The sequence below is a fragment of the Andrographis paniculata genome, unplaced genomic scaffold (genome assembly GCF_009805555.1).
Source record: "Andrographis paniculata isolate CXL003 unplaced genomic scaffold, ASM980555v1 Contig60END, whole genome shotgun sequence".
Classification (NCBI taxonomy): Eukaryota; Viridiplantae; Streptophyta; class Magnoliopsida; order Lamiales; family Acanthaceae; genus Andrographis; species Andrographis paniculata.
Genome location: NW_026137596.1, coordinates 1,614,772 through 1,640,433, shown reverse-complemented (window position 1 = coordinate 1,640,433; position 25,662 = coordinate 1,614,772). Strand labels below are relative to the sequence as shown.

The following is a 25,662-nucleotide window of genomic DNA, read 5'->3' as shown; positions in this document are numbered from 1 at the left end:
AAACAGTAATTAAAAAAGGGATACAAAAATCTCAAAATAAATACGGCGGAAAGGCTGGATTAAAATGGGGTGGAGTCCGTGGCGAGTAAGCAGATATTTTGCTTTCTCCACGCCACCAATACATTTACTTCATTACCTGTCAATAGCAAATTCAACAATTTTCTGCATATCCACGCGCTTCCTACTCACTCATTTATAAAGGCAGGTATCATTGTCTGGCGTTTCATTTTCATCTTGTCCAAAAACCTCTCCAGCGGGAACTCCGCCTTCTAGATTGCAGTAAGGAGGTGAGTGATTCTCTCTGATGCGGAGCTTTTCATGAAAATCGGTGTGTTTTTACGTATCTGAAATGTACGTGTATGTGATTTTTTATGATTTTTTTGAACGTGTTTGTGTGTACATGTAGAGACGGCGACAACCAGCGTAGGTAGAGGGGAGAAGCGGAAAATGTCGCCATCGGAGGAGGCGGCGAGACAGGCGGAGGTGCTTAGGCAGGAAGGCAACATGTGCTTCAAAAAGGAGCAGTTTGGAGCCGCCATTGATGCTTATACTGAGGTAAAGCTTCTAGTGGTGTAGATAACTGATTGAATCATAATCTGCAGCAGTTGATTTTGCGAACTTGTTTTGGTTGTGAGATTTGGTGAGTTTTTGTAGGCCATTGCTTTGTGCCCTAACGTTCTTGTATATTGGACGAATCGAGCACTTTGCCACCGCAAGCGGAAGTATGTGGCTATCGTGATTCTTAATCATTTGTTTGTGATTGCGATTTCCATCAATTGATTTGGAATTTGTTTTTTCTGTTTGTAGTGATTGGGAAAAAATGGAGGAGGATTGTAGGATGGCAATTCAACTCGATCACAATTCTGTCAAGGTATTGTTTGCTATCAAATTTCCTGATAATACTTGTCATTGTTGGTTCAGTTATGGTTCTTGTTCATATGCACATTTTTCCCTTTGTTTTCCGGTTATTTTTGTTTGGATTCGACTTAATGTCTCCTCGGTGATCAACTTGTTTGTTAGTAAGACTGATACAAGGTATTTGAACATGACTACATTGATTGGAATTTGGAAAACCTTCCATCTGTGATGCCACATGGATGGTTGATTGTTTGGTAGTGTTCTTTTTAAAGAAACTAAAGATCGAATGTGTGCGCACGTGTGTGTGTTATTCAATGGGATGACGAACGGCTGAGGCTGCCTACGTAATCTCTGAGACTCTGACATGGACAAATAGTTAATAAGTTATGCGAAAAATAGGATAAGGTGAGATATTACACGACATATTTAATGTTCGCGCAATATGCGGTAATAAAGACTGTATTTTGTTTGTTTCCGTGACGTGTTAAGCTTACTAATGCTTATGTCGGGGAATTTTCGTGTCCTTTATCATAATTAGAAAGTGATGTTTAACTTTCTTGATCAAGCACACAACTTTAGTTAGAATGGCATTCATGTTTATTCCTATATGCTGTTGGTGAAGGATACTTTGATTGCATAATTGTGGTGAGATAACTTTATAATGTGATGCCTGAAACCTGAATCAGGACATGCTGTCATATCCGATTACTTAATCCTCGAGCTACTGTTTTCATTATGTATTCATCTTTAGAGAAACCCAAACCATCCTCTGGAAAGATGTTTATTTACTTAAACAATCTATAGAGGGTCCACTTTGATGCTTACAATGCTCATGGTTTGAATTGCAGGCACACTATATGCTCGGTCTTTCTCTCCTCCAAAGGGCGGAGTATGCAGAAGGCGTAAAGGAATTGGAAAAGGTTTGAATTTATATTGTGTTTGACAATGTTTTGAAACTATATTTAAGGAAGCAATATGTCTTACATGTGAGTGAAAACTCTGTTGGAGTGATATAGTTTCATTCTCTATTGTTAATGAATCTAAACATATTGTTCTGTTCTTTGGTTGATCATTTCTTCATGACATCCGGCCCCAAAATTAAGACATGGCCGCTGTTCTAGAAATGGTACCAAAACCAGACATTACACATACATCAATTTTGGTTCTTTTGCAGATGTATTTTTATAGATTATCTTATAATTGTATATAATATAGTTATAAGTTGGCAATGTGGGCAGTAGTACTTCTTGCTCAAATTCGATATATTGGATGAACTCTTATTCAATCTATATATATTTCTTATGTTTTTAAGTAAGTAACAACATGGTATTCCCAGATAGATGATGGATGGACATGTCCTCGATAATTCCTCTGTTTTTCAAACTTGACTGTTGTTTTCGGCATTGATCTTGTTTGTTGCTTATTATTCTCTGTTCAAATGTTTTTAGGCTATGGAACTCGGAAGATGCGCTACTCCAAATGGATATATGGTTGAAGAGATATGGCAAGAGCTTGCAAAAGCGAAGTATCTAAAATGGGAGCATGAATCAAAATTACGTTACGGGGAGATGAAACAGCTGAAGTAATTTTTTCTTTTTCATCTCTCTCTTATATGAGTTTTATGTACTCACAAAATATTGATGTCAATGGCTTTTGAAACAGAGAGGCCTGTGAAGCTGCACTCTATGAAAAAATCTTGATAAATTCTTCTCGAATGGAAGGATTTATCGATGAAACTGCTATCTCTACCTTAGATCAATTGAATGCTTTACGCCAGGTATTCAACAAAGTTGCAGAACCCGATATTCCAACAGAGGTAAACATCATCCTACCTGTGCCCTCTTATTTGTTCCTCTCTTCCAGATTCTTGTAACACGGGACGATTTTCAGGTCCCCGACTATCTGTGCTGTAGAATCACATTGGACATTTTCCGCGACCCTGTTGTCGCACCTAGTGGATTCACATATGAAAGAGCAGTGATCCTGGAGCATCTACACAAGGTAAATCTATCTTTACTTGTTTCCTTTTTCTCATAGGAAAGTTAGTGATTTTACTAGAAGATGTAGTTATATTTTTAGTTCTATAATTTAACCACTCTTTAGTTTTGGTCTTGACTAGTTTACTTTTAAACGGACTAAATATGTTGGATTTAAATTGATATAAATTGGATTTAGGCATAGTTGTTGTCAATAGTGCGCTATAGCGGTGTAGCATAGTGGAGAGCCACTGCCGCCATGGCCGCTCCACAATTTCGCGTTTACGCATAGCAGCGTAGCAGAGAGACACTGCCGCTATGGCTGCTCCGCAAGCGGCGTAGCGGCTTGTAGCGACACTCTGCTACGCTATGCTACACCGCTATTGTAGCTCATTAAGTTATTTTTTAACACGTAAATAATTGAGATTTAACTTTAACTTATAAAATATATATTTTTTTATTAAAATATAGATGAAAAAAACACAAATATTTATTTTAAATTTTAGATTCATTCAAACAAAAGAAACAAATTAGAAGATCAAAAGTTGCCAGATTTGATTTATATCAGTATTAACTAAAATTGTTGTTGATGCTATTAGAGCTAATGGGCTTGCTTTCTACACTAGGATGCAAACATCAATACATCAATGAAAAAGAAAGCTATAAGTACTTCTAGCTCTATAAAGGATAATGATATTATACATATAATAGAATAAATAAATGAGAATATATTATGTATTTTTGTTGCAAATTTGTATATATAAGAATTTATATATATATATATTCTTAAATATTTAAATAACAGTCGTACCGGTATCTTCTATAACATTTTAGATATTGACTGCTACGTGATGGACAATTATGGATGTAAATCATTTGAGTTGTGAGGTTAAAGTATATATATATATATGAGGTTTTCTAGTGTAGCTAAACAAGGCTAGCTATTTTACCCTAAGTTTATTCTTAGCTGTTTAGAGCAGTATCTACTTTGTTTCATATATGTGTTTTTAACGTAAACCTTTGCCCTTCATTAGGTCGGTAAATTTGATCCCATTACCCGTGAGACTCTCTATCCATCCCAGCTCATACCAAATTTTGCTATTAAAGAAGCCGTAAGAGCATATCTTGATTCGCACGGGTGGGCCTATAAATAAAAATCGATGTTACAGTCTCCTTGCCTTGTGCTGTATTTCTACAGCCGGAAAAACTCAGAATGCTTACAATCCTCTGAGCCATGCATGTTACAACTTCTTTAGACTCACAAGTAATTATTCCAATGCATAATTTAAACAGTTTGCCATGCATACAGTCTGATGCATTATAGACAATTAAAAGATTAATAAAACGAAACTCTATATTATGCATAGTCGAAACTTGCAGAGTTTTATTTGATGATGAAAGTGTTGTTTTTTACTCTTTGTTTCTCCATCAAGTGTTTGTGTTTTTGAAGTTTACATCGGCTTTAGACAACATTGGTCTAATGCTTATATTTTTCGGAACCAACAAAGAAAATTCCGATTATGGACCATCTTTTTAAACTGTTTTTTTTTCCTACTCTACATTTTCACATGAACCTTGAAATTGATTTGATGAACTTATGCTTGTGTTCCTTATTATCAGATAATCACATGATTTTATTATTGTTTTACTATTTCTTAAGAGTAGATTTATGTTTCCAAAATTGTTTTTTGAGTTTATCAAAATTTGTTTCTCTAGAAAGTATCACATAAAAAATTTATTTTATAAAATTTAAATGTGATTATTTTAGAGAAATTTTGATTAAAAGATACAAAAACAAAGTTGGAAACATAATAGACGAACTATAGTGTAGTGTTGCTTATTGTCTATCTTGGAGAGAAAATGGTGACACTATGCTGATTAGCCAAGAACTAGTAAGGTTATGTTCATGACCTTGATATCCACCCTATAGATAGTGGAGAAGATTTTGTGAACACTAATTTAAAATTTCACTCTACCCTGGTAGACATCATAATAGAGGCTAAAAATAAATATAGAGTACACTGCAGTTTTAACATAATTCACCTTTATGCAAGTAAAAACTATGAACATAATCCCCATAAGTCCAGAGTCACAATTCTGGACAATTAGGAGATCAATTCTAAATATAAACATTACATGTGTAGTATTTCATGCCATTTAAATGAAACCACTCAAAAGTCTAGGAAATGTAACAAGTCTATTATTTGTGTGTGTGTGTGTGTGTGTACAAACCTATGATATGATGAATGGAAGAAATTTTAGAAGCCAAAAGTCATTCTGACACATTAAGAAAAAAAGGACTAAGAATTCAACACTAGTTTCTTTATGGCACGCACACTTTGTAGGGACCTTAAAAAAAAACACAGAAACACAATAACATCATCCAACATGGCCACTATGTGAATAGTGAATAACACCTCGTCCTAGCCATGTGGAATGTCACAATTTTCATCCATAATAATAAAGCACTTGGGCCAAAACAACCATTAAATGCTCATAGTGAAAATTCAAGCATCCTACTAACAGAACCATGTGCTGAAATTATTATGCAACATGAGCTACCAATTATTTTTGGTTAAACCATAAAAGCATAAGAACTAATCTTATATCATATATGTATATGTATGTATGCATGTATCAAATTTGAGTCTAGATTAGCACATAAAGCCCCCATAGTTTTCAATTGTCATACTGCATTAAACTATTAGGTTATTTACCAAATAATTGACTCTGTCGTGATAGTGGAGTATTGGAAAGAAACTACATTTCAGGGCAACCTTAGAAAGCCATCAATTATGATAAGAAACAAAATAGCAATCATAGGAGAAGGGATAAGCATAGACAAACATAACGACCCGATGCTAGTTAGCGAACAAGAACAGGGGCACGGGCAATCATAGAAAGCAAGCAGGAAGCTACATCGACAAAATGACAGGCAGTGGCAAAACCAATTATACAGAGCATAATGCAGTCTACTCAAAACCATGTGCATCAATTATTGAACAATATTCAAGAGAAACTTTGCCCGCAAAGTTTCCCGTCAATATTATTTACAAGAATATACTAAGATCAAACCTCATGCTTGGATCTTGAATATGCACAAGAAAGATTGGAAATCACTTACCAAATATGCATACAACCTCAACATATGCGTAACACGGGTTGGTGTAGAATTTACAGAATATGTGCTCGATCATCATCTTCATCATCAAGCGGTATGCGTAAGATTGATAGGCCTATTGATCCTCTCTAGAATGCCACTAGCTTTTCTCTTGGCCCGAGAAGTTCCATGTTGCATGAGCTGAGATATCGTCTGATGAGCGCTTTCCTCTTCTCTCATCTCTTTCCACTTTGATCTATCGTTGAAACAGATAGTATGGAGGATTGCAATGCAATTCTCCTTGTTTCGATGACATGAGGTTTCCCGGATTATACTGAACAAGCAAGGAACCGCCCCAAGCTCTCCCATGTCCTCGACTGCCCTTTGGCAGGTCGAGAGCATGGCAAGGATGGAAAGAAGCTCGTCTACATAATTTCTAGAAATGATATTTTTCAAGACCACTTGAACTGCACCATCTCTAACCGCTCGGGCTTTGTTCTCCTGGTGGATGCATAGGTTAAAAATTGCTGAAGCAGCATCCTTCGTTGCTAAAGCATGCCCTTCGTCCAACAGGTCGATTAGGGGCTTCAAGGCACCGGATTTTCCAATCAGTGCCTTGTTTGAATCGAGAGCCGACAGGGTAAACAGGGCTGCAGCTGCATTGCTCCTAGTGTCAATTGTTCCAGATCGTAATGCTTCAATGAGAAGAGGGATGACCATAGGAGTTTCAGCGACGAGCTTCTTGTTACTATCATGTATGGAGAGGTTCAAGAGTGTCGTAATTATATCTTCTTGGAGGTCAGGATGAAGCTCAGTGTGGCTTCGAGTGAGGGGAGACAATAGCAGAGGTATGGCTTCAGGGGATTCTCCGAATAGAGCTCGAAACGAAGGCATTTTTTTGGTCAGCAGACGTAACTCTTTTGCCGCGCCTTTTTGATCAGGCAGTGTAGAAGACATTCTCTTGAGCAGAGAATGGAAATGGTTCCTATCAGCTTCGGTTAAGCCGTCTTCGTCTGTGTACTGAACAGATTCAGGTAGTTTGATCCCATGATTCTTGCACCATTGTGATATCATTTCCCGGATAAGGTGGTTCGGCGTGAGGATGGTGTGCGATATCACTTGTTGAGTTTCAGGGCACGTCCGATTCCCGGCTTTCAACCACTTCTGGATGAACGGCCTATCGAAAGTCTGCAGAATTCACAATTGATGAATGCCAAAAGATATCCCTAATCCCTATCCAATTCTCAACCTTATTCAATCAAACAAGAAGTAACAATCCCACTAGTTCGACAAGAAACTGAATGCCTCAGATCAAGAAGGAAAATTAAGGATGAACAGGAAAGGCCTTCATCAAATCACATGATTTGCACTGCAAATTCAATCAAGTTGGGATCCAGCAAGAGATAGAACATGCATACTAACACAATGATCAGTAGATCTCCAGTATAAACACTATAATATATATATAGTCCAGAAGAAGCTGCCAGAGAACTAAAAAAATGATTCAGGAATTCTCATACACTAAGCTACAAGTGAAAGACACAGATTAGCAGACGAAAACGATGCAAATTATAGGAGGAATTACTGAAAGGAGAATAAACCTAACCTTTCCAGAGGCTATAATCACAGGATCTCTCATGAGCTGCTTGGAGAGCGGACACTTGAACTCCTCAGGAACAGCTCCAGAGACCAATTCAGGATCATTACGAAGCTTCAACGACACCGATTTCTTCAATTTGAAGTCCTTCAAGGCACAGACGAGTCTGAGAGCTCGATCGATCGCCTCCAGGTTAACATCGTCGTCCTCGGCGATAGTCTTCGCCAGTCTCTGCAATTCCTTCTTCAATTCCATGGCCTTGGCCGCCACTGCCGCCGGATCCCCTTCGAACACGCCGCTCTTGGCCATCGATGAAAATAAGTAAACAAAACAAAAACTATAACCACTCTTCTCCCCCGAAGCACACAAAAAAACCCTAAATCTGTGAATTAAAGCAGAAATCAGGCTTTATGTTTAGGGTAGCATTTTAATTTGCAGATGAGGGTGGGGGTGGATGGATCGGAGAATGGTGAATGGAGGAGGGGGAGTGGTGGATTTGAGTGTGGAAAGATGAGAGAGGAGAGGAGAGGAGAGGAGAGAAAAGGGGAGAGAGAGTGACACGCAATGGCCATACAGCTGGCAGCCCACGCGGAAAGAGGAATTTCAAGGGCTTCACCGTCATCACCGTCTCCATCTATGGCCATGCCTATACTGCTCTACACATACATCCATACGACATTGGGGTGGCACGGGATCAGCAGCTCTCTGCTGGCCAAGCACTACTCCAGTTCCTCCTAATGCGGAATTAACCGGATCAAATACATATTATATATAATAAAATATAATTCCTCGTCCTAATTTAATAATTTTATTTATTATTTTCTTGTTCGTTCCAAAATAATAGTCTTATTTTTATAAATAATCATATCATTATATAATTACCCTTATTTTTTTATTATCTTTTATACTAATACACTCACAAAGGTAAAAATATTTTTAACTATACCTTTTATCCATTATTAATATAATATCAATATTCTTTAAATTTCGCGTATAACACAATCAAGACTATAGTTTCGACGGAAGGAGTATATTCTATTATGTAATAAAATATGTTAATCATTCATATAATAAATTTTTATTCGATCATATTAGCGTCATGCTGATTTGATAGGATCAGGACAAGATTACGACTATTATATATATACACGGTACATTAGATGGGATTTTAGGTCTCCCTTCTGCGTCTTTTAAATAAAATGATATGAACATATATTATGTGTATGTATATGTGATATACAATTCTTTCTCCGTTCGGGTTCAAATAGGCATTTTGGAGTTTTGTAATAGATTAATAAATAATAATATTTTATTAATTTAGTTGGAGTATGTAAGAAGTTTTGATATTTTTGTCATATAAAAAATAATTATATGTGATGATATTATTGTAATTTAGGTACAATCTAAGGATATTTTAATATTGATAAATAATTACTTTTACTAAAAAATAAAAAATAAAAAAAAATTGAAGTGAGACAAATAAAAATAATAAAAAAAAATACTTTGAGTTGAGACGAATAAAATATATATATTTATATATTGATTATATATACACAATGTGTATTCAAGGGGACATATGGAAGAGCTGGGCAACAAGAGGATGGTGATCCATCGTCATTGTATATATGTTTCTATTTTAGTTAATTGACATCATATTTAGTAATTAAAATTTTAAATTTATTTAGTAGAGAATACTTTATCTATCTCAACTAATATGTTCATTTTAATTTAAGCATTAAATTTTAAGTATTGTGTAATTATTAAGTAAGTAAGTAAAAAGTTTATTAGTGAAAATAATTATGATTTAATAAAAATAAGTATTGATTAAGATAACTAATAATTTAATTTAAATATAAAAAATTATAAATTGTAAAATATAATTAAAATGTATAATTATATTTATAAAAAATAAAAAAATAAATTCAGTGGAACAAATAGAAATATAAATAGTACAAATTAAGTCGGACGGAAAAATGACAAATGATATATATATAAGACACATTATTTTTAACAACAATCATATATTGCATATATCATTACAATATATTGATTAAACTTAATCAGTGCGATGCTAAATAGCCCTGTGACCAATCCCCGAAAATATGATCATCATTGAATAATATACTATCACAGTCTCATTTTATGCTTGCACATAGACTACAGTAAATTAAAAAATAATATTATTTGACGTATAAAAGTAATTATATTAAATAGAAGAAAATTTTATTCTTATTAAAAATACAATATATTTGTAACGAACAAACTGAGTATTGAATTTGTTCACTTAGCTTTAAATAATTTTTTATAAATATTATTGAAAAGATATAATATACACATTAATACAATATAAATATAATATTTATTTTATCAGCTAAAATTAATAATTAAATACAAAATATTATTTTTTATATCACCAATTCAATTTATCGCATCTAATATAAATAAAGTACATCTAAAATTACAGAGTGAACATACAATTATTCTTTTAATCTCTAGTGTATATCAATATATGAGTTTTGCACAGTGTGTTGTACTCCCTCCGTTCTAAAGACCGTACAACATTTAGGTGATGAGTATTAAGTACGATAATTTGAGATAATTTGATATTAATTGATGTGATTTGAGAGAGAAATTATTATTTGATTTTTTTTATTTGAGTGATTTGATGGGATAAACTAAAATGTATATTAATATATATATATATAAATATATTAATTATTTCTAAATTTGAAAATGTTGCAATAACTTTGTGACAAACAAAAAATGAAATGTTGCACTATATTTAGGGCGGATGAAATATTTTATTATTGCTTTTATCAATTGATATATTCGGTAAATGTATACATCACATAGAGCATTATTTTCTACTTAAAATAAAAAATAATGCTCAACGGACTAACAATATAGTTCAATGGTAATTTGGATAAGATTGAAAAATCCTATCAAATATGTAAAAGGTTAGGAAATTGGATAACCTATTTTTAAGAGTGTTTACATAATTAGTAAAGTGAATCTTGTCCGTTGGATTGGCCTGTCTTACTTTAAATGAGAGTTAGACTGAGTAATTTTAATCTTGATATTTGGATACTCTTTTATTTTAAAAATAGTAAAACTTAGACTACGTTTACTTCACCTTTTTTAAATATTCATTTATTTCGCTCGTAATTTTATAAATATTAGTATTATATTAGGATATAGTATGAATAAAATATAAATGAATAAAATAATCTTATTAGTATGTGTAATATAAAGGTAATGGCATATGTGTAATATATTGTAAGTTGTAAAAGTATTTGCAATGTTAGATAGATGGTACAGTTACTAAAAAAAATTGATAGGACAGACTAAAATGGAAAAATGGATACTTTATTATGAGATGGAGGGAATATTAATTTTGTTTATGTATCATATACACAACTTGCTTTTATTTAAGAGGTTATATTTAATAATAATTCTGTGCTAAGTAATACTTACTTCGTCTCATATATTGTGGGTCTATCTCCGTAGATACGAGAATTTAGGTAAAATATAATTAGTATATAATTAAGAAATATATTAGTAAAAATAATTATAAATTAAGATTAAGTAAATAGTTTAAAAGAATTATAAAATTTAAAATATAATTAAAGTAAATAATTATATTTTAAAAAAAAAATTATACAGAACAGATAAAAATTAAAAATAAAAACAAATTATGTCGAATGAAGTATAATTAGTATATAATTAAGAAATATATTAATAAAAATAATTATAAATTAAGATAAAATAAATAGTTTAAAAGAATTATAAAATTTAAAATATAATTAAAATAAATAATTATATTTTTTTAAAAAAATTATACAAAACAGATAAAAATTAAAAATAGAAACAAATTATGTTGGATGAGGAGAGTAACACTGCAAGTAAATCCTCAGTAAGATTATGAGTAAAAAATGACTGTCCACTAATATTAGGAGTTTGTTCCCGTGAAATTTTAAAATAATAAGAATAATGGAATGTAAATATTTTAAAATAATGATAATAATAATAAAAAAAAAAAAACATCGTCAGCTCATATGGGCGGGAAACGGAGAGAGAAGAGAGGGTGGGTGGGTGTCGGCATTGTACTGCACCAATAATTGTGAAGTTTAATTAATTATTAATAAATTAATTAATGGATGAGTGAAGTGAAGTGAGTGAGGTGGCACCTGTCTTGTCTATTTGGACGGCCACGATCCCATCACGGAGAATGACGTGTCAGCTCCACGTTTGTCGTTGGTTACAGGACAAAACACCGCCAGATGTACAATCTGTGTCATCTGCCCTCCCTAGGGGAACACCAACCCTCCCTATTCAATACATCATTTAAGCCCTTTCTTTTTATTTATTTATTTTTTAAAAAACAATAATTTATTTAAGTTTTAAAAATATTACTCGTACTTAAATCATTATTTATTTTTATTTATGACAAAAATATAAAAGAAAGTAGGAGATGGTGCGAGTTCCGAAATATATTAATATTAGTACACCTTCTGTTCTAAATAAGATAGACGTATTATGCATATACGAAAATTTAGGTAAAATATAATTAGTAGATAATTAAAAAAATGTATTAATAAAAATAGTAAAAATAATTATATATTAAGATTAAAATAATAAATTATTTTAATTAAAATTAAAAAAAATTAAATTTAAATTTTAAAATATGATTAAAGTGTATAATCAATTGTTTTAAAAAAAAAAAGACAAATGACGTGCAACGAACGAAAATAAAAAATAGGGATAAATTATGTGAGATAGAGGGAATATAAAATAAAATGGTTTAACTTTATAAACACTTGATAAATCAAGATAATTTCCATTTAAAAAATAAAATAAAATAAAATGATACATGTTTAAATTACAAACCTGTGGTTGGTAAATATCTATTTATTTTTGCAAGTAGTTTTTAAAATACTTTTGTGTGTGTTAATATCATTTTGTTATGTGTAATTTATTGCAATAGTATTTATATAAATCATTGTAAATTAGTTTACATTTATTTAAAATAAAAAATTAATTTTTATTAGTGTTGTGTTAATTAATCATGATTAACACATAAGTAACACATAAATAAAAAATAGCATATATAAAAATAAATAAATAAATAGTATATATTGTATGGATTATTATTATTATTATTATTATTATTATGAACTATCAAATTATATTTTAATAACATTTTACTCAATAAATCTTAAAAATATCTTTAACTAGTAAAATACTAGTACTAATATATATATATATATTTGTATAAAAACAATAATAATAACTTAAATGCATACATTGTGGATGAATTTAGTATTAATAATAATTAAATAATGTCTCGTTCAAGAAACTAACGTGGATCTAACGCATGTTTGAAATAAGGATGAAATATACTCTTTTCCTTTATCCGGATGAACTATTTTATTAGAGATATTGTTTTTCAGATAATATAGATTAGTAAGTTATTAATAATAAGTTATGATATTAATTTATTATTTTTTATATGAATAATATTGTTGATATTTTTAAATTTTTTATAATTATATCTTGAAAAAATATATGCAATATAGTTATCATTTTATAAATAATAAAATTTTATATAATACAGATAAAAAAGAAATAGTTTTATAAACAATGAAAAATTTTAAAAATAGATAAAAAATTATGTTAATTGAGGAAATATAAAAATAAAAGAATTTTGAGTGTGTGCTACTTATAAGATGTTAGAAGTTTAATTAAATTAATTTATATTTGTTAAATATATTTAAGATTGATAAAACTGTTAAAAATAAGAAAAGATCATCTTCTGTGCGACGTATAAAAAAAAATAAAATCATATATGAGGGGAGGAAAGGAGTATTATTTAATTTATAGTATTAGTTTTGATTAAATTTAAATTTAAATTATTATTGTTAATGTGTTTTATTGACGAGAAGGTCTTTTTAGCGGTCAATTCGTCACGTGACCGACAAATGGAGTATTATTAAATTAATTTGTCCGTTGCCTGAGCTGTCATTAATTTAGATATATATATTTAAAAATCATCATATTATTTTAAATAATAAATTTATAAATAAAAAATGTATTAGCTGCAATTTCTGAAATATTGACTAAATAAAAAAATAGGTAGTATTAAACTATTAAAAAAAATCATAATACAAATGGAAATATAAGGAAACGTATATAATGCCATTAACTTCTTATATTATATTACACAATAAGCTCTCAAAACAATGGGCTTTGTTTGGACATTTGGAGTTGCTCTAAATATTACAATCAAAAGTTTATAATTAAATAAAACAATGTATATAATATTTTGACATTTTAAATACATTTTCTTTAACATCATGTGTAGAATCAAAAATATTTTTCTAATTTATATGCCAAAATTCAAAAAAATAAATTTTTGATATAATATTTAATATATATATATAAAGCGAAGTGAAATTCAAACAAATAAATAGAGATTGGACTTGTAATCGTGAGGTCATAGGTTCAAACCCCAACGCTTCAAGTCACTTGCCACACATGATTCGCCTAATGTGACTTTCCCGTCGGGCCTATTTGCAGAGTATTAGATTCGGCCGAAAATTTACCCAGTGTACTTTCGGATAGCGGCTGCGGATTCCCACGTCATTAAAAAAAATAAAAAAAACGAAAAAAAACAGTATGTTTATATTATTGTGTATATATAATATTTGAGGTTAAAATGAAATGAATGGGTAAAATTTGCGCAAGAAAAGCGAGAAAGAAGAAGACAGGCTAATCTAATAAAGATGAAAAGTAAATAAGATGTTATTATTATGTCTGCACCCCAACAGACAAAATCTTAATTTGATTTTGACCACAATCACCGGATTTTGACCAATCATCATTCCCTTTGATTCTTAGAAATTGCCTAAACCCACTCATTAATTAATCATTTATGTTCTTCATTTTTCTTACCTTATATGTACATTCTTGAATATTGTATTTTAATGATTGTAATGAAAAAAAAAAAAAAACTTACATAAATGTCCATTTTCTATATATTTTAAATGAGAATTAATATTCAATAATAGTTTTCTGCAATATATATAATCAATTAATAAAAAAAAAATACAAGTAAACAATAAGTTATGGTTAGGGAAAATTATCTATTTAATTTGCACACTATCACTCCCCTTCCAAAAAATACAAGGGTGTGTTTGTTGGGGATTTGAATTTTGTATTGTAATTTAAATAGTAAAAAATTTGAATTTGAATTTGAATAATTAAATAATATAATAAAAATGAAAATTGATATTATATTTTGAATATAAAATTAATAATAAATAGTAGTTTATTCTTGTAAAGCCAATTCTAGCCCGCTATTCCCTAAAAACATAGAAGTTTAGGGTTTAGGGAATATTCTATTTTTATACTCCCTCCGTCCCAAACAAGGTGCAACATTTATTTTTGGCACGAGTCTTTAGATGGGTGGTATTAAGTAAGATAATTTAGAAATTAGGTGATGTGATAGAGAGATAAATATATATTTTATTTTTTTATTTGGATGATGTGAGGGGATAAATTGTGGAGTAGAAATTAAATATAATTAATTATTTCTTAATTTATAAATGTTGTAGGGTGTTTGGGACATAAAAAAAAGGAAATGTTGCAGGATGTCTGGGACGGAGAAAATATTATTTTATGTCTTAAAAATTGGGTATAATTTATACATATAAAAAAAATAAAATTGAAATGCGTTGAGGATATTTTATTAAAGTAAAAATTATATTAACTGCATTTTCACCATATTGTTTATTCCAGATGAATTATCCCACTAGTTTCATGTTATGAAAAAAAGACACAATAATTTACATTAAATAGTTTTTGTATATATAAAGATATTGTAGTAATTAATGCGCACATTTCAATATATTTAAGATTTATTATTGCATTAAAAGTATTATCTTAAAATTTATTTGTCACGATAAATAAAACAAAAATAATAATATAAAAAATAAAATACACACTATAAACATATACTAGCAACTGTTAGACGCAAATTGAGGCCCGGCCCAGTAACAGCCCAATAAGAAAATTCAAAGTATAGCTAGCATTTATTTATCATAAGTTTCGGGTGTCTTTATTAGTATATTTATTTAAAATTTAAATAAATTTTGATGTGATTTTTTTTTTTTTTTAAAAAAAACTAAATTTAAATATTTGTATACAAACTAAAAAAAAATTCGGTTGCTGTAGTAGTGCAGCCGTATAGTGTGAAAACACAAACAAACACACCTTTATTGATTCTACTCTCATAACTATTTCTGACTTGTTTCTTGAATTTTTTATACTTTCTCCGTCTTATAACAAATTATTCATTTTTTCATTTTAGTCCGTTCCATAACAAGATATCTATTTCATTTTTTAGCAACTGTACTATTTACCTAATATTACAAATACCATTATAACTTACAATATATTACACAAATGTCATTACCTTTATATCACATATACTAATAAAGTTATTTTAGTCATTTCTACTTTATTTCTACTACTTCTTAATATAATACTAATATTTTTAAAAAATTGCATGCAAAAAAACAAATGAATATTTAATTATGGACGTAGGGAGTATATATCCATCTTTCAAATAATTTGTTCCGTAAATTCATTTTATGAGCCGAAATATAGTTCATACACTAATCTATATAATATTGGCCCAGCCCAATTTGGGCCCAATAAGTAGTGTGTAGTATCGATGTGCCTAAATTATAGGGGTCGGGCCCATAAAAAATTTAAGAAAAAATTAAAACGAAAACATGGCTAGCTTTTGTATGTGTTAGCACTATTTTCATGATGTTGATTTTTTATTTTTTATTTTTTCATTCAGCCATTGTAATCAGAACCATCAATTTTGTATTATATAAGATTGTGAATTTTATGTTATTTTTACATTATATTTTACTTAAGCCATTATTTAAATTAAAACAAAAAATCAAACTACTTATGTTTGATTTGTATATTTATTTTAAACTTAATTAGTGATTTAATATGATACTCCCTCCGTCCCCTTCTCATGTCCACATTTCCATTTTCATCCGTTCCACTTATTTTGTCACTTTCTTTTTTTGAAAAATAATTATACACTTTAATCTTATTTTTAAAAATTTAATTTTTTTTAATTTTAATTATACTAATCAATTATTTTAATCTTAATTTATAATTATTTTTATTATACGATAATTATTTTCACTAATACATTTTAAATTATTTACTAATTATATACCTTTCCTAAATTCCTGTATCAAATTATCCAGGACGGAGAGAGTATTTTGGAATAATAATATATGTATTTTTTATAAAAGAAAATAGGGTGAAATAATAAAAAATAAGAAAAGAAAAAGGAAGAGTTGAAATGTGTCTAGATTCAATAAATAATCCCCCTAACATGAGACTAGATTCAATGAATGTAGCGTAAGAAGAGCTTATAAGAAATCGCGTGACATTAGTCCCAATTTTTTTGGATGAGGTCCTAAAGTTATACAAGAATTCGGTGGTAGTCGTACTAGGGCATAAATTAATACAAAGTTTATGAAAGATATTAAAATTATACTACTCCATTAAATTGTACTAAGTAATTTATAAAGTAAACTAAATAGGGTTTGATTGGTTTTTTTTTTTTTTTTTTTTCTCAAGTCAATATTTTATTACTATTTAATTCCCACGTTTAAAAATACGTAACTAGACTGTATAAATTGCGATCTCATTTAATACTCCGCTCTCTTCCAATAATGCATTCCACCTTTAAATCACACCAAGAGCCAATGAGCCAATCCGACACGCCCGTGTTGGTCCCACTAACTCCAATTCCAAATTCACCGTCTACAAATTAACCGGTTAAGATTTATTTATTTATTTATTTATTTTCATATATGGTTCCTTATGACTTATCTTACCAGTCTACTTTACAGTCTATGAATTTTAACGTCATTAAAAAAAAAAAAAATTTAATGTTGACAAGTAACTCAACTCCAAAAGATCAATGTTGGTACACACATACTTGTCACATGCACCATTTCGTTAAATATTGAAAATTCGACAAAACATATTGAAGGCTATGATTACCTAAGTCGTCAAAACACTCTTCACACGTTACAACTTTGAGAATAATAAAAAAATTATATATGATCTAATATTTTGTAAAAAAATATATTTGGTATAATATTTTTTTTTTCAAATAAATGTTACTGCAAACTAATAGTACATTTTATTTTATTTTTTTAAATGTATTTATATAAACAGAGCAGTAAATATCAAAAGTATATTATTCAAAATAAGTAAAACAAATAATAACTTTTATTCAAAATATTAAATCAAAGTATTTCTTAAAAAAAAAAAAAAAAACACATTTAACATGTATTTATTCCATATCAAATATTTATTTTTATTAAAATTTGTACTATTTAAAAACTCTCCCAAACATATCTAACCACAAAAATGTTCTTAATATGACTTTCAAATAAATATAATTAAAATGACAACAGCTGGCATTTATGGAAAATAAATTAATAAACAAAAGCCTATAATTTTCTTTTAAAATATGTATATATCAAGAAACATATCCATACTTTTTTGTACGCTATTGATTATTGTTCAGGTTCCTTTAAATAAATGACACACATGGATAACAATTGTTTTTGTAACTTTTCTATTTTTCAAATATTTTAAAAAACTTTTTAGCATAAATATATATATATTAAATTATTATTATTATTATTATTTGCTATGTGTAAAATGTTTATAAGAAGAAAGGAGTGATGAAGGAATATTTTTTTGAGGTTGGGTGGGCCTAAAACCTAATAAAGTGACTAATGAATTTTCGGCGGATAACAACTCCGCCATCATGCGGAGGCGCGTGGAAGCGCGTGGCCAGTGGTCAACTTCCACGTAACCAGAGCATGCATTGTGGCCAGAATAATCCATCGGATATGCTTTATTCTGCCCCACTCTTATATAAAAATGGCAGTCTCTCTTCTACCGGTATCCACTCGCAGCATATCCTTCTCCACTAAGTTTTTTTTGAGTTTCTCTATCAAATTATGAATCAGTTTATGCTTTTCTATGGTGATTTCGTTTTTTCGACAGGTGGAGTTTCTATGGAATATTCGTTGGAGAATTCTTCGACTCAGCGAATCCAGGGAAGTTTAGGCGCGCTTATAATGAATGAATTTTGATCTGAGATACTTACTGGAAAAAGCGGAGGGAAAAAATAATAATGATTTCTGGATTTGTGAGGACGAAGAGAGCAACTGACCTGTTGGACGATGAGGCGAGGGCGAGGATTGTCGGTTTAGATCGGTGTGGATCGGACGTCTTCAGCAGCGGGAGCGAACACAGCGGACAGGCGGACGATGACTTTGATGCATCCTCTAGCCTTTCGGATCCTTTCTTCGGATTCGGAGTGGAGGAGGCAGGAGATGAGACACCGGAGATAGGCGAGTCGGATTGCGAGCGCGATCCGTCGATTTGCGAGTTGAATTGTGTGAATGTTGATTTGATTGAACGGATTCTGTTGGATGAAGGAGATGTGTTTAAAAAACAGGTTAGGGATTGCGTTTTGAGAGCTGTGCAGGTGTTTTCGTGCTTGAAATCGAATGAACAGATTATGAGAAGAAATGTAATGGCGTACCTTAGGAATTGCGGTTGGAATGCAGCGATTTGTAAGACGAAGTGGCAGAGCTGCGGCGGACTCGCCGCCGGCGAGCACGAATTCATTGATGTTGTTCGGACGGAATATTCCGCAAGGTATTTCATCGATTTAGATTTCGCGGCGGAGTTTGAGATCGCGAGGCCGACGAATTCGTACGAGTGTCTGCTGCAGCACTTACCGAGAATCTTCGTCGGAGCGAGCGACGATTTGAAGCAGATTTTGAAATTAGCTAGCGACTCGGCGAGGCGGTCGTTGAAGAGCAGCGGCCTCCACCTGCCGCCGTGGCGGAAGCACCGCTTCATGCAGAACAAGTGGTTCGGACCGTACCGCCGCACGACGAACCTATTTCCGGCTTCATTTTCATCTCCTTCGCCTGAGAAGACGAGCTACAGCTTTAAATGTCGCGTCGTCGGTTTCCCTCCGGCCGTCGACGGCGACCGTTTATTCTTTCCCGCCGCTGCCTGAATAAGATGATTGTGATATTATATTATAATAAATTAACAAAATAAAAATAAAATAAATACAATTACCTTTACTTTTTTTTTAAAAAATACGGAGTACTAATTTTGCTTTACTATCATTGAGTGTGTTTGTTTAAAATACTCATTAATTTTCCATTTGATTTTTTGCAATTAAAGTAAATTAATACTATATGCATATATATATATGTAAAAGTAAAAGTAAGAAAATTTTACTAATATTTAATTGAAAGTTTCTTTTATTTAAAAAATAATTTTCTTTTTTTTTATTTAAATAAAGTAAAATGATAAATAGGAGTAGGATTTACTAATAGACAGAATGAGTATATATTTTTTAATATAATTTATTGTTAATTATTGGAATACTATTTAGTGGAGAAATTAGGATATAGTCATAGACTACTTCAAAACACAAACAAATGTACCTTTCGTATCTGCATGCACTAAAATTTAATTTTAATATTTTATACATTACGGTAAAGTACGCGGCAAACGTACGCCGTGTGTTTATCATATGACTGCGCAGGTTAGCGATCTCCACGTGCGCAAATTGGAGACCGTCGATGGAACGAGGAATGATCTAACGGCTACGATGACTCCCAGCATTGGGTACGGGGTAGTGATGGGCCACAAAATTATCACGCGAAATATGATCCTGAACTGATAAGATTAACAATTACTAATATTTATTTATTTATATCTCAAAAAATGTAGGATGGAAATCATAAATGCTTATTATATTCATGGTGATGGTGAGGTCTCATCAACTAAGCTATCATATCATAAATGACATATAATGACTACAAGATTATTTATTTTTTAATTAAATATGAGGTGTACACATAATAATATTTTTAAATACTATCTAAGTTATTCTAAAAGTTAACACACAAAGATCACATCAATACATGTGTAATGTGTTGGAAAGTTTAACAAATTTGGGATAATGTCCAAAGTTTATGCATCATGTTTGAAAACTCATGATATAAAAAAAAATAAAAAATCTAATGTACATTTAGGTTTATATCTAAAAAATGTAGAATGATCTTCGAGAAAACAATGAAAAAAACATGGATACATTGGTAATTGAGTTAAACACAAACTATAAATGAAAATAAACTATTCAAATAGGACAGAAGGGAGTACGAATTATGATAATAGTATATCATAGTATATTTAAAAATAAGAACTGCAATGTTATATGAGTAAAAACCTTCTTATAATTTAGAAATGTTAAGCTTCATTCACTGAAAAATCTAACAATAATAAAAATCAATGCGATAATGATTCAACAACACAGACAGACAGGAAATAGAGCATGGTCTAAAAACACACCAATGGAGACTCATGCAAGAAACTAAATAGGACGTACCATTCAACAAAGTAGCCCTCCTCTCCCCTCCACTCCCAGGCATTAGTAGATTGGGAAGTTTCCATCGACGTCGTTCGCCCACGACTCGAGCCCTCCAACAATATCCTTAGCCGAGGGATACCCCATCTTACGGAGGCATTCGACGGCAATCTGCGAATCATTTCCGCGTCTACACACAACATACAAAGACGGATCATCGCTTCCATTACCTCGCGCCAAGGCTGTGGCTATTTCGGGAAGCCTTTTCTCCAAATCCGTTAGCGGAATGTTCAAGGAGTTCGGGAGGGAGACAATCTTGTAGTGATGTTCTGGTCTCACGTCTAGCAATACATGTGACTCGCCTTCCATTTTTCTGTCGTTGTACTCCATGCTTGTTATTCTGGCTTCATCCGGAAGCAGGTTTAACTTTAAGGGGGACTGCCATGGTTTCGAAAGCTTGTGATGAGCATTTGTTCGATCATAATTGAAGGTTATAGAAATTTAAATGTATAAGAAAAAACAAGAACAATAAACTAAAAGGGTTCGCACCGTGGATAGAGGGTATTGAGTGAAATTTTCGTAGTCGAAATGACGGAACTTTACTTCATTTAATGTTGCATTTTCTCCACAGGCCTCACATTGTAATGACCTCCCTCGTAATTTGACCTGTAACCAAGAGGAAAGTTCAAGAAAATGTTAGACATTATTTCAAGAATCGAAATTTAAGGAATGTAGAAGCTATAAAAGCAAACATTAGTTAAACCAGCAGCTATTGTTTCTGCGGGATCCGAATCATTTTTTATTACAACGGATGTTTCAAGTGTTAATTATAATAGAAACAACATATTTGACATTAACAGGGAGAAATAAGACAATACATACAACACGAGTTCGAGCAGAAAGTGAATCGAAGAGAAGCATCCTTCCTGAAAGAGGTTCACCAACTGCCGCTGCAACTTTTATGGCCTCCAGTGCCTGAAGGCACCCAATAATCCCCGGAACTGCATTTCGTGTCAAGGAAAGTTACTGCATTTAATTTTTGCAATCATTCCAAATATAAAAAACACAAGAATATTAGCAGCAGCCAGTTCCATTACACTAGCAACAACGTCGTAAACATCTATATTTTTCGAAATGATTCCCAGTTGGTCAAAATAACAATTGATTTTTCAATACCTACTCCAAGAACTCCACTATCTGCACATCTCTGGCAAGCTGTTGTGGGAGGAGGAACAGGAAATAGGCACCGATAGCATGGGCCGCCATTGTAATTGTAAACAGTAAGCTGCATTAACAAAAGTAGATCAGATCATATAGGATAGTTGATCAGGTATAGTAAGCATTAGGTTGAAGAAAACCAAATGGTAATGTGTTGCTAAAAAGCTCACCTGTCCTTCTAGCCCGAGTGCAGCTCCAGATATAAGAGGCTACAAGCATCGATAAATAGATGGTCAGGAGAAACAAAGTTAACAGCAAATCAACAAGATCATATATAGTATCACGAAAATGTATCAAGGATGTCTGCAAGTTTTACAAAGAATGTAGGTCACAATCAAATGCAGAATTAAGGTTTCTATATATATATATATATATCTATTGCTCTTATCTGAATTTGATGCAACATGTGAAGCAGCTCAAGAAGTTGAGTAGAAATTTATCCGAGTATTTATATCAATTCTAGTATAAAATTTATTCACTGTCCAAAAAGCGTAAGCCAAAGAGCCTTTCACCTTTCCCAATACAACACAGCAATCGCTAATCATGTAACGACTAGGTACATTGTCAGTTGCATCAACAACAATATCATACCTGCAACGAATGAAAAGAGGCCATATAATGTTAGATGCAATCTGCCATCGACTACCGACTACAACTATGATATAATATAGTAGGAATAGATAAAGAGAGAAAAATCATACTTTCTCATAATCTCTAAGGCATTTGATGTTCGGAATGCTTCCTTGTGCTCTTCGATTTGTACAGAAGAGTTAATCCTGGAAAAGACAATAAAATTTCTGTTCAGTTACATAAGTGGTAAAGCAAGCATCTAGTTGATAGAATGGCATACGCGCGACATGCAGCAGCAGCAGACTCTACTTTCGATCTTCCAATATATGATTCAGTATGAATTATCTAGGGGGAAAATAACAAGAATCGTCAGCATATACACGATAATGTCTTACAAGGATTAATATCACATAGTTCATTCATGTGTTACCATACAGAGCCTTGCCTTGTTATCACTGACATGAACTCAAATTATTTTGAGGTTGGATATCTACACTATCTTTTTTTTGAGAATAAGTATGAAATATTAAAATTTAATAATCATTCAGTATTTACCGTATACTCAAATTCATTCTACTCACAAATTACTTATCAGTTATCATACACTCTAAAATCATCATATATGTGGTAACACTCAAATCACATCATCCAATCATTCCATGATATACTTCATATCAAATTAAAGATATATCTCAAAATAAATTCCATTTTTCCTTGTTATTCAAATCAACAAAAACACACAAACTACTGCTCACATTGGAAGAACTTGCAAAATGCATCCAAACAAGAAGCAAAATAAAGACTAGGAATCTCAGTTTTATGTTTCCCGTTTTACCTGTCTGTGTAGATTATTAAGCTCCACCACATCATGATCAACGATGCCCAGTCGTCCTGGGGAAAAAGATGCAGAAAATTGTCATTAATAGTTATCCAATCCCCAAAAATAGAGAATCAAAGGTAGGATTTAGAATCAATTAGGGTTTTCAGAAACAAGTGTGTAGGCTCTCCAATACTCTTAAATTATCTACACGCACCAACACCGCATGCTGCAAGGTAAAGCAGAGCAGGTGAACCCAAGCCGCCGGCGCCAATAACTAACACGGAGGACTTCAACAAATTTGCCTGCGCTTCAACCCCAAATGAAGGGAGCAGCAGATGGCGACTGTATCTGTGTATCATATCGGGCGACAATTGACCATCGATATTACTTTCCACGGGCGGCAGAGCACATGAATTGATCTCCACGCCGCTGTTTTCCGAGCTACAACTGCCGAGCTTAGCTTGCAGCTCTGATATACGATTCTCGATTTTCGCCTTGGCCTGCTCTAGTGAAGCTATTTCTCGGCGGATGTCCGTCGGCGTTTCCACCCCTCCGTTCGAATCCATGGCCGAGCACCGAGGGCGCCGACTCACTGAGCAGTTAACTATGAATAGGGTTTTTCATTTGAAACAAACAATTAATTAATCATATACTATATGCAAACATACGAAGATATACTATTCAATTATTGTTTAAATTATACCAATTATTTTATTTTAAAATACTATTAATTAAGGTAAGGGTTTACATCCGCACCTATCTCATGCATTGTATCGCTACATCGGACTTTCGGTACGTTAGTTTGATATATTATTACATTAACAAAAAAACAAAGAGAAAATATTACACACAGTAGTACAGTATTTTAATACTTAGAGCTATTTATTTTGTAATATGACATACAGCTTTCATTTCATTAGTAAATATACATATATATAATTTCGGTAAAATCATGCACCAAGAAAACACAAATTAAAAACAAAATTAAAAATTGGAAATAAACTAACAAACCAGTAACAACTAACCGTCGTCCCGACCATTCTTCCTACTCCTCAGCATTCTCCCTCCTCCTATTATTTTTCCACTCTCTCTCCACCCTTCCCTCTCTCTCTCTCTTCGGTACATGCCACAGGAGGGATCGGAAGAGAGTCCCCGCCCCGGCCACCACCGCCCACCATGCTCCGATGGAGGCCAACACCCCCAATTCCCCTCCTCCTCCTCCTCCTCCTCCTCCTCGCTGCCGCCTCGGCCTCCTCCGCGGCCCCCGACGGTGAAGCCATGTCCAAGCTCGCTCAGTCCCTGACCCCGGCCCCATCCTCCTGGACCGGCGCTGGCTACTGCGACTGGCAGGGTGTGAGCTGCGACACCTCCAACCGCGTCAGCTCCATCGACATCTCCGCCCAGTCCCTCTCCGGCACCATTGCCCCCGAAATCAGCCGCCTCTCGAATCTCCGCTCCCTCAGCCTCCAGAAGAACCTCCTCTCCGGCCCCGTCCCCAACCTCTCTGGCCTCAAATCCCTCGAGGAAGTCTACCTCGACGACAACGGCTTCGAGTCCGTCCCCCACGGCTTCCTCTCCGGCCTCACCAGCCTCCAGACCGTCAGCATCAGCAACAACACCCGCCTCGCCCCCTGGTCCATCCCCGCCTCCCTCAAGGACTCCACCTCCCTCAAAAGCTTCACCGCCCGCCGCTCCAACGTCTACGGCCAGATCCCCGACATCTTCGCCTCCCTCCCTGGCTTCCAGATCCTTCGATTGTCCTACAACAACATCACCGGCTGGCTCCCCTGGTCCATGGCCAAATCCGGGATTCAGACCCTCTGGCTCAACAATCAGGCCTCCGGCATGTCCGGCCGCCTCGACGTCCTCGCCAAAATGAAGCATCTCACCCAGGTTTGGCTCCACGCCAATCAATTCTCCGGCCCCATTCCCGACCTCTCCGCCTGCACCGAGCTTTATGATGTCCAGCTCCGCGACAACGCCCTCACCGGAATCATCCCCAATTCC

At 32.8% G+C, this 25,662-nt stretch overlaps 4 protein-coding genes across 7 annotated transcripts; 2 read left to right on the top strand and 2 right to left on the bottom strand.

The window, feature by feature from the left end:
• Nucleotides 1-173: 173 nt before the first annotated feature.
• Nucleotides 174-5,641, top strand: LOC127259638 (E3 ubiquitin-protein ligase CHIP-like). 2 transcript variants are annotated; one of them, XM_051287108.1, is made up of 9 exons: nt 174-287; nt 407-555; nt 655-722; nt 808-871; nt 1,707-1,778; nt 2,307-2,440; nt 2,521-2,674; nt 2,749-2,859; nt 3,869-5,641. In XM_051287108.1, the coding sequence occupies exons 2-9, from the start codon at nt 448-450 to the stop codon at nt 3,986-3,988; spliced, it is 831 nt and encodes a 276-aa protein (XP_051143065.1). In that variant the 5' UTR covers nt 174-287; nt 407-447; the 3' UTR covers nt 3,989-5,641. The 2 variants fall into 2 exon arrangements, with proteins under 2 accessions (XP_051143065.1, XP_051143063.1); XM_051287106.1 differs by having other exon boundaries at nt 218-328.
• A 166-nt stretch (nt 5,642-5,807) lies between these two features.
• LOC127259637 (U-box domain-containing protein 9) lies at nt 5,808-8,247 on the bottom strand. The gene is made up of 2 exons (XM_051287105.1): nt 7,541-8,247; nt 5,808-7,122 (listed from the first exon to the last, which is right to left on the bottom strand). The coding sequence occupies exons 1-2, from the start codon at nt 7,838-7,840 to the stop codon at nt 6,043-6,045; spliced, it is 1,380 nt and encodes a 459-aa protein (XP_051143062.1). The 5' UTR covers nt 7,841-8,247; the 3' UTR covers nt 5,808-6,042.
• Nucleotides 8,248-18,653: 10,406 nt separating this feature from the next.
• LOC127260047 (adenylyltransferase and sulfurtransferase MOCS3) lies at nt 18,654-25,552 on the bottom strand. 3 transcript variants are annotated; one of them, XR_007840618.1, is made up of 13 exons: nt 24,681-25,552; nt 23,870-24,259; nt 23,671-23,726; nt 23,116-23,180; nt 22,967-23,041; nt 22,778-22,856; nt 22,436-22,474; nt 22,224-22,332; nt 21,930-22,048; nt 21,597-21,713; nt 21,069-21,485; nt 20,195-20,356; nt 18,654-19,678 (listed from the first exon to the last, which is right to left on the bottom strand). XR_007840618.1 is itself a non-coding variant. In XM_051287692.1 (12 exons), the coding sequence occupies exons 1-11, from the start codon at nt 25,537-25,539 to the stop codon at nt 21,111-21,113; spliced, it is 2,283 nt and encodes a 760-aa protein (XP_051143649.1). In that variant the 5' UTR covers nt 25,540-25,552; the 3' UTR covers nt 18,654-19,678; nt 21,069-21,110. The 3 variants fall into 3 exon arrangements, 1 of the variants encoding a protein (XP_051143649.1); XR_007840619.1 differs by having other exon boundaries at nt 20,195-20,351; XM_051287692.1 differs by lacking the exon at nt 20,195-20,356.
• Nucleotides 18,783-19,797, top strand: LOC127260057 (uncharacterized). The gene has a single exon (XM_051287705.1). The coding sequence runs from the start codon at nt 18,783-18,785 to the stop codon at nt 19,680-19,682; it is 900 nt and encodes a 299-aa protein (XP_051143662.1). The 3' UTR covers nt 19,683-19,797.
• Nucleotides 25,553-25,662: the final 110 nt, after the last annotated feature.

Bases quoted from the DNA above. Each gene is read 5' to 3' on its own strand.
- LOC127259638 (XM_051287106.1), top strand. The intron at 2,441-2,520 runs GTAATTTTTTCT...CTTTTGAAACAG, and splicing joins GGGGAGATGAAACAGCTGAA to AGAGGCCTGTGAAGCTGCAC. The intron at 2,860-3,868 runs GTAAATCTATCT...GCCCTTCATTAG, and splicing joins TCCTGGAGCATCTACACAAG to GTCGGTAAATTTGATCCCAT.
- LOC127259637 (XM_051287105.1), bottom strand. From the start codon at position 7,840: ATGGCCAAGAGCGGCGTGTTCGAAGGGGATCCGGCGGCAGTGGCGGCC. The intron at 7,123-7,540 runs GTTAGGTTTATT...TGAATTCTGCAG, and splicing joins TGATTATAGCCTCTGGAAAG to ACTTTCGATAGGCCGTTCAT.
- LOC127260057 (XM_051287705.1), top strand. From the start codon at position 18,783: ATGATTTCTGGATTTGTGAGGACGAAGAGAGCAACTGACCTGTTGGAC.
- LOC127260047 (XM_051287692.1), bottom strand. From the start codon at position 25,539: ATGCTTCATTTTGGCGAGGACGTCGAGGCGGCCGGACATGCCGGAGGC. The intron at 22,857-22,966 runs GTATGATTTTTC...CATTCGTTGCAG, and splicing joins GCCTTAGAGATTATGAGAAA to GTATGATATTGTTGTTGATG. The intron at 21,486-21,596 runs GTGCGAACCCTT...AAACCATGGCAG, and splicing joins CTCAATACCCTCTATCCACG to TCCCCCTTAAAGTTAAACCT.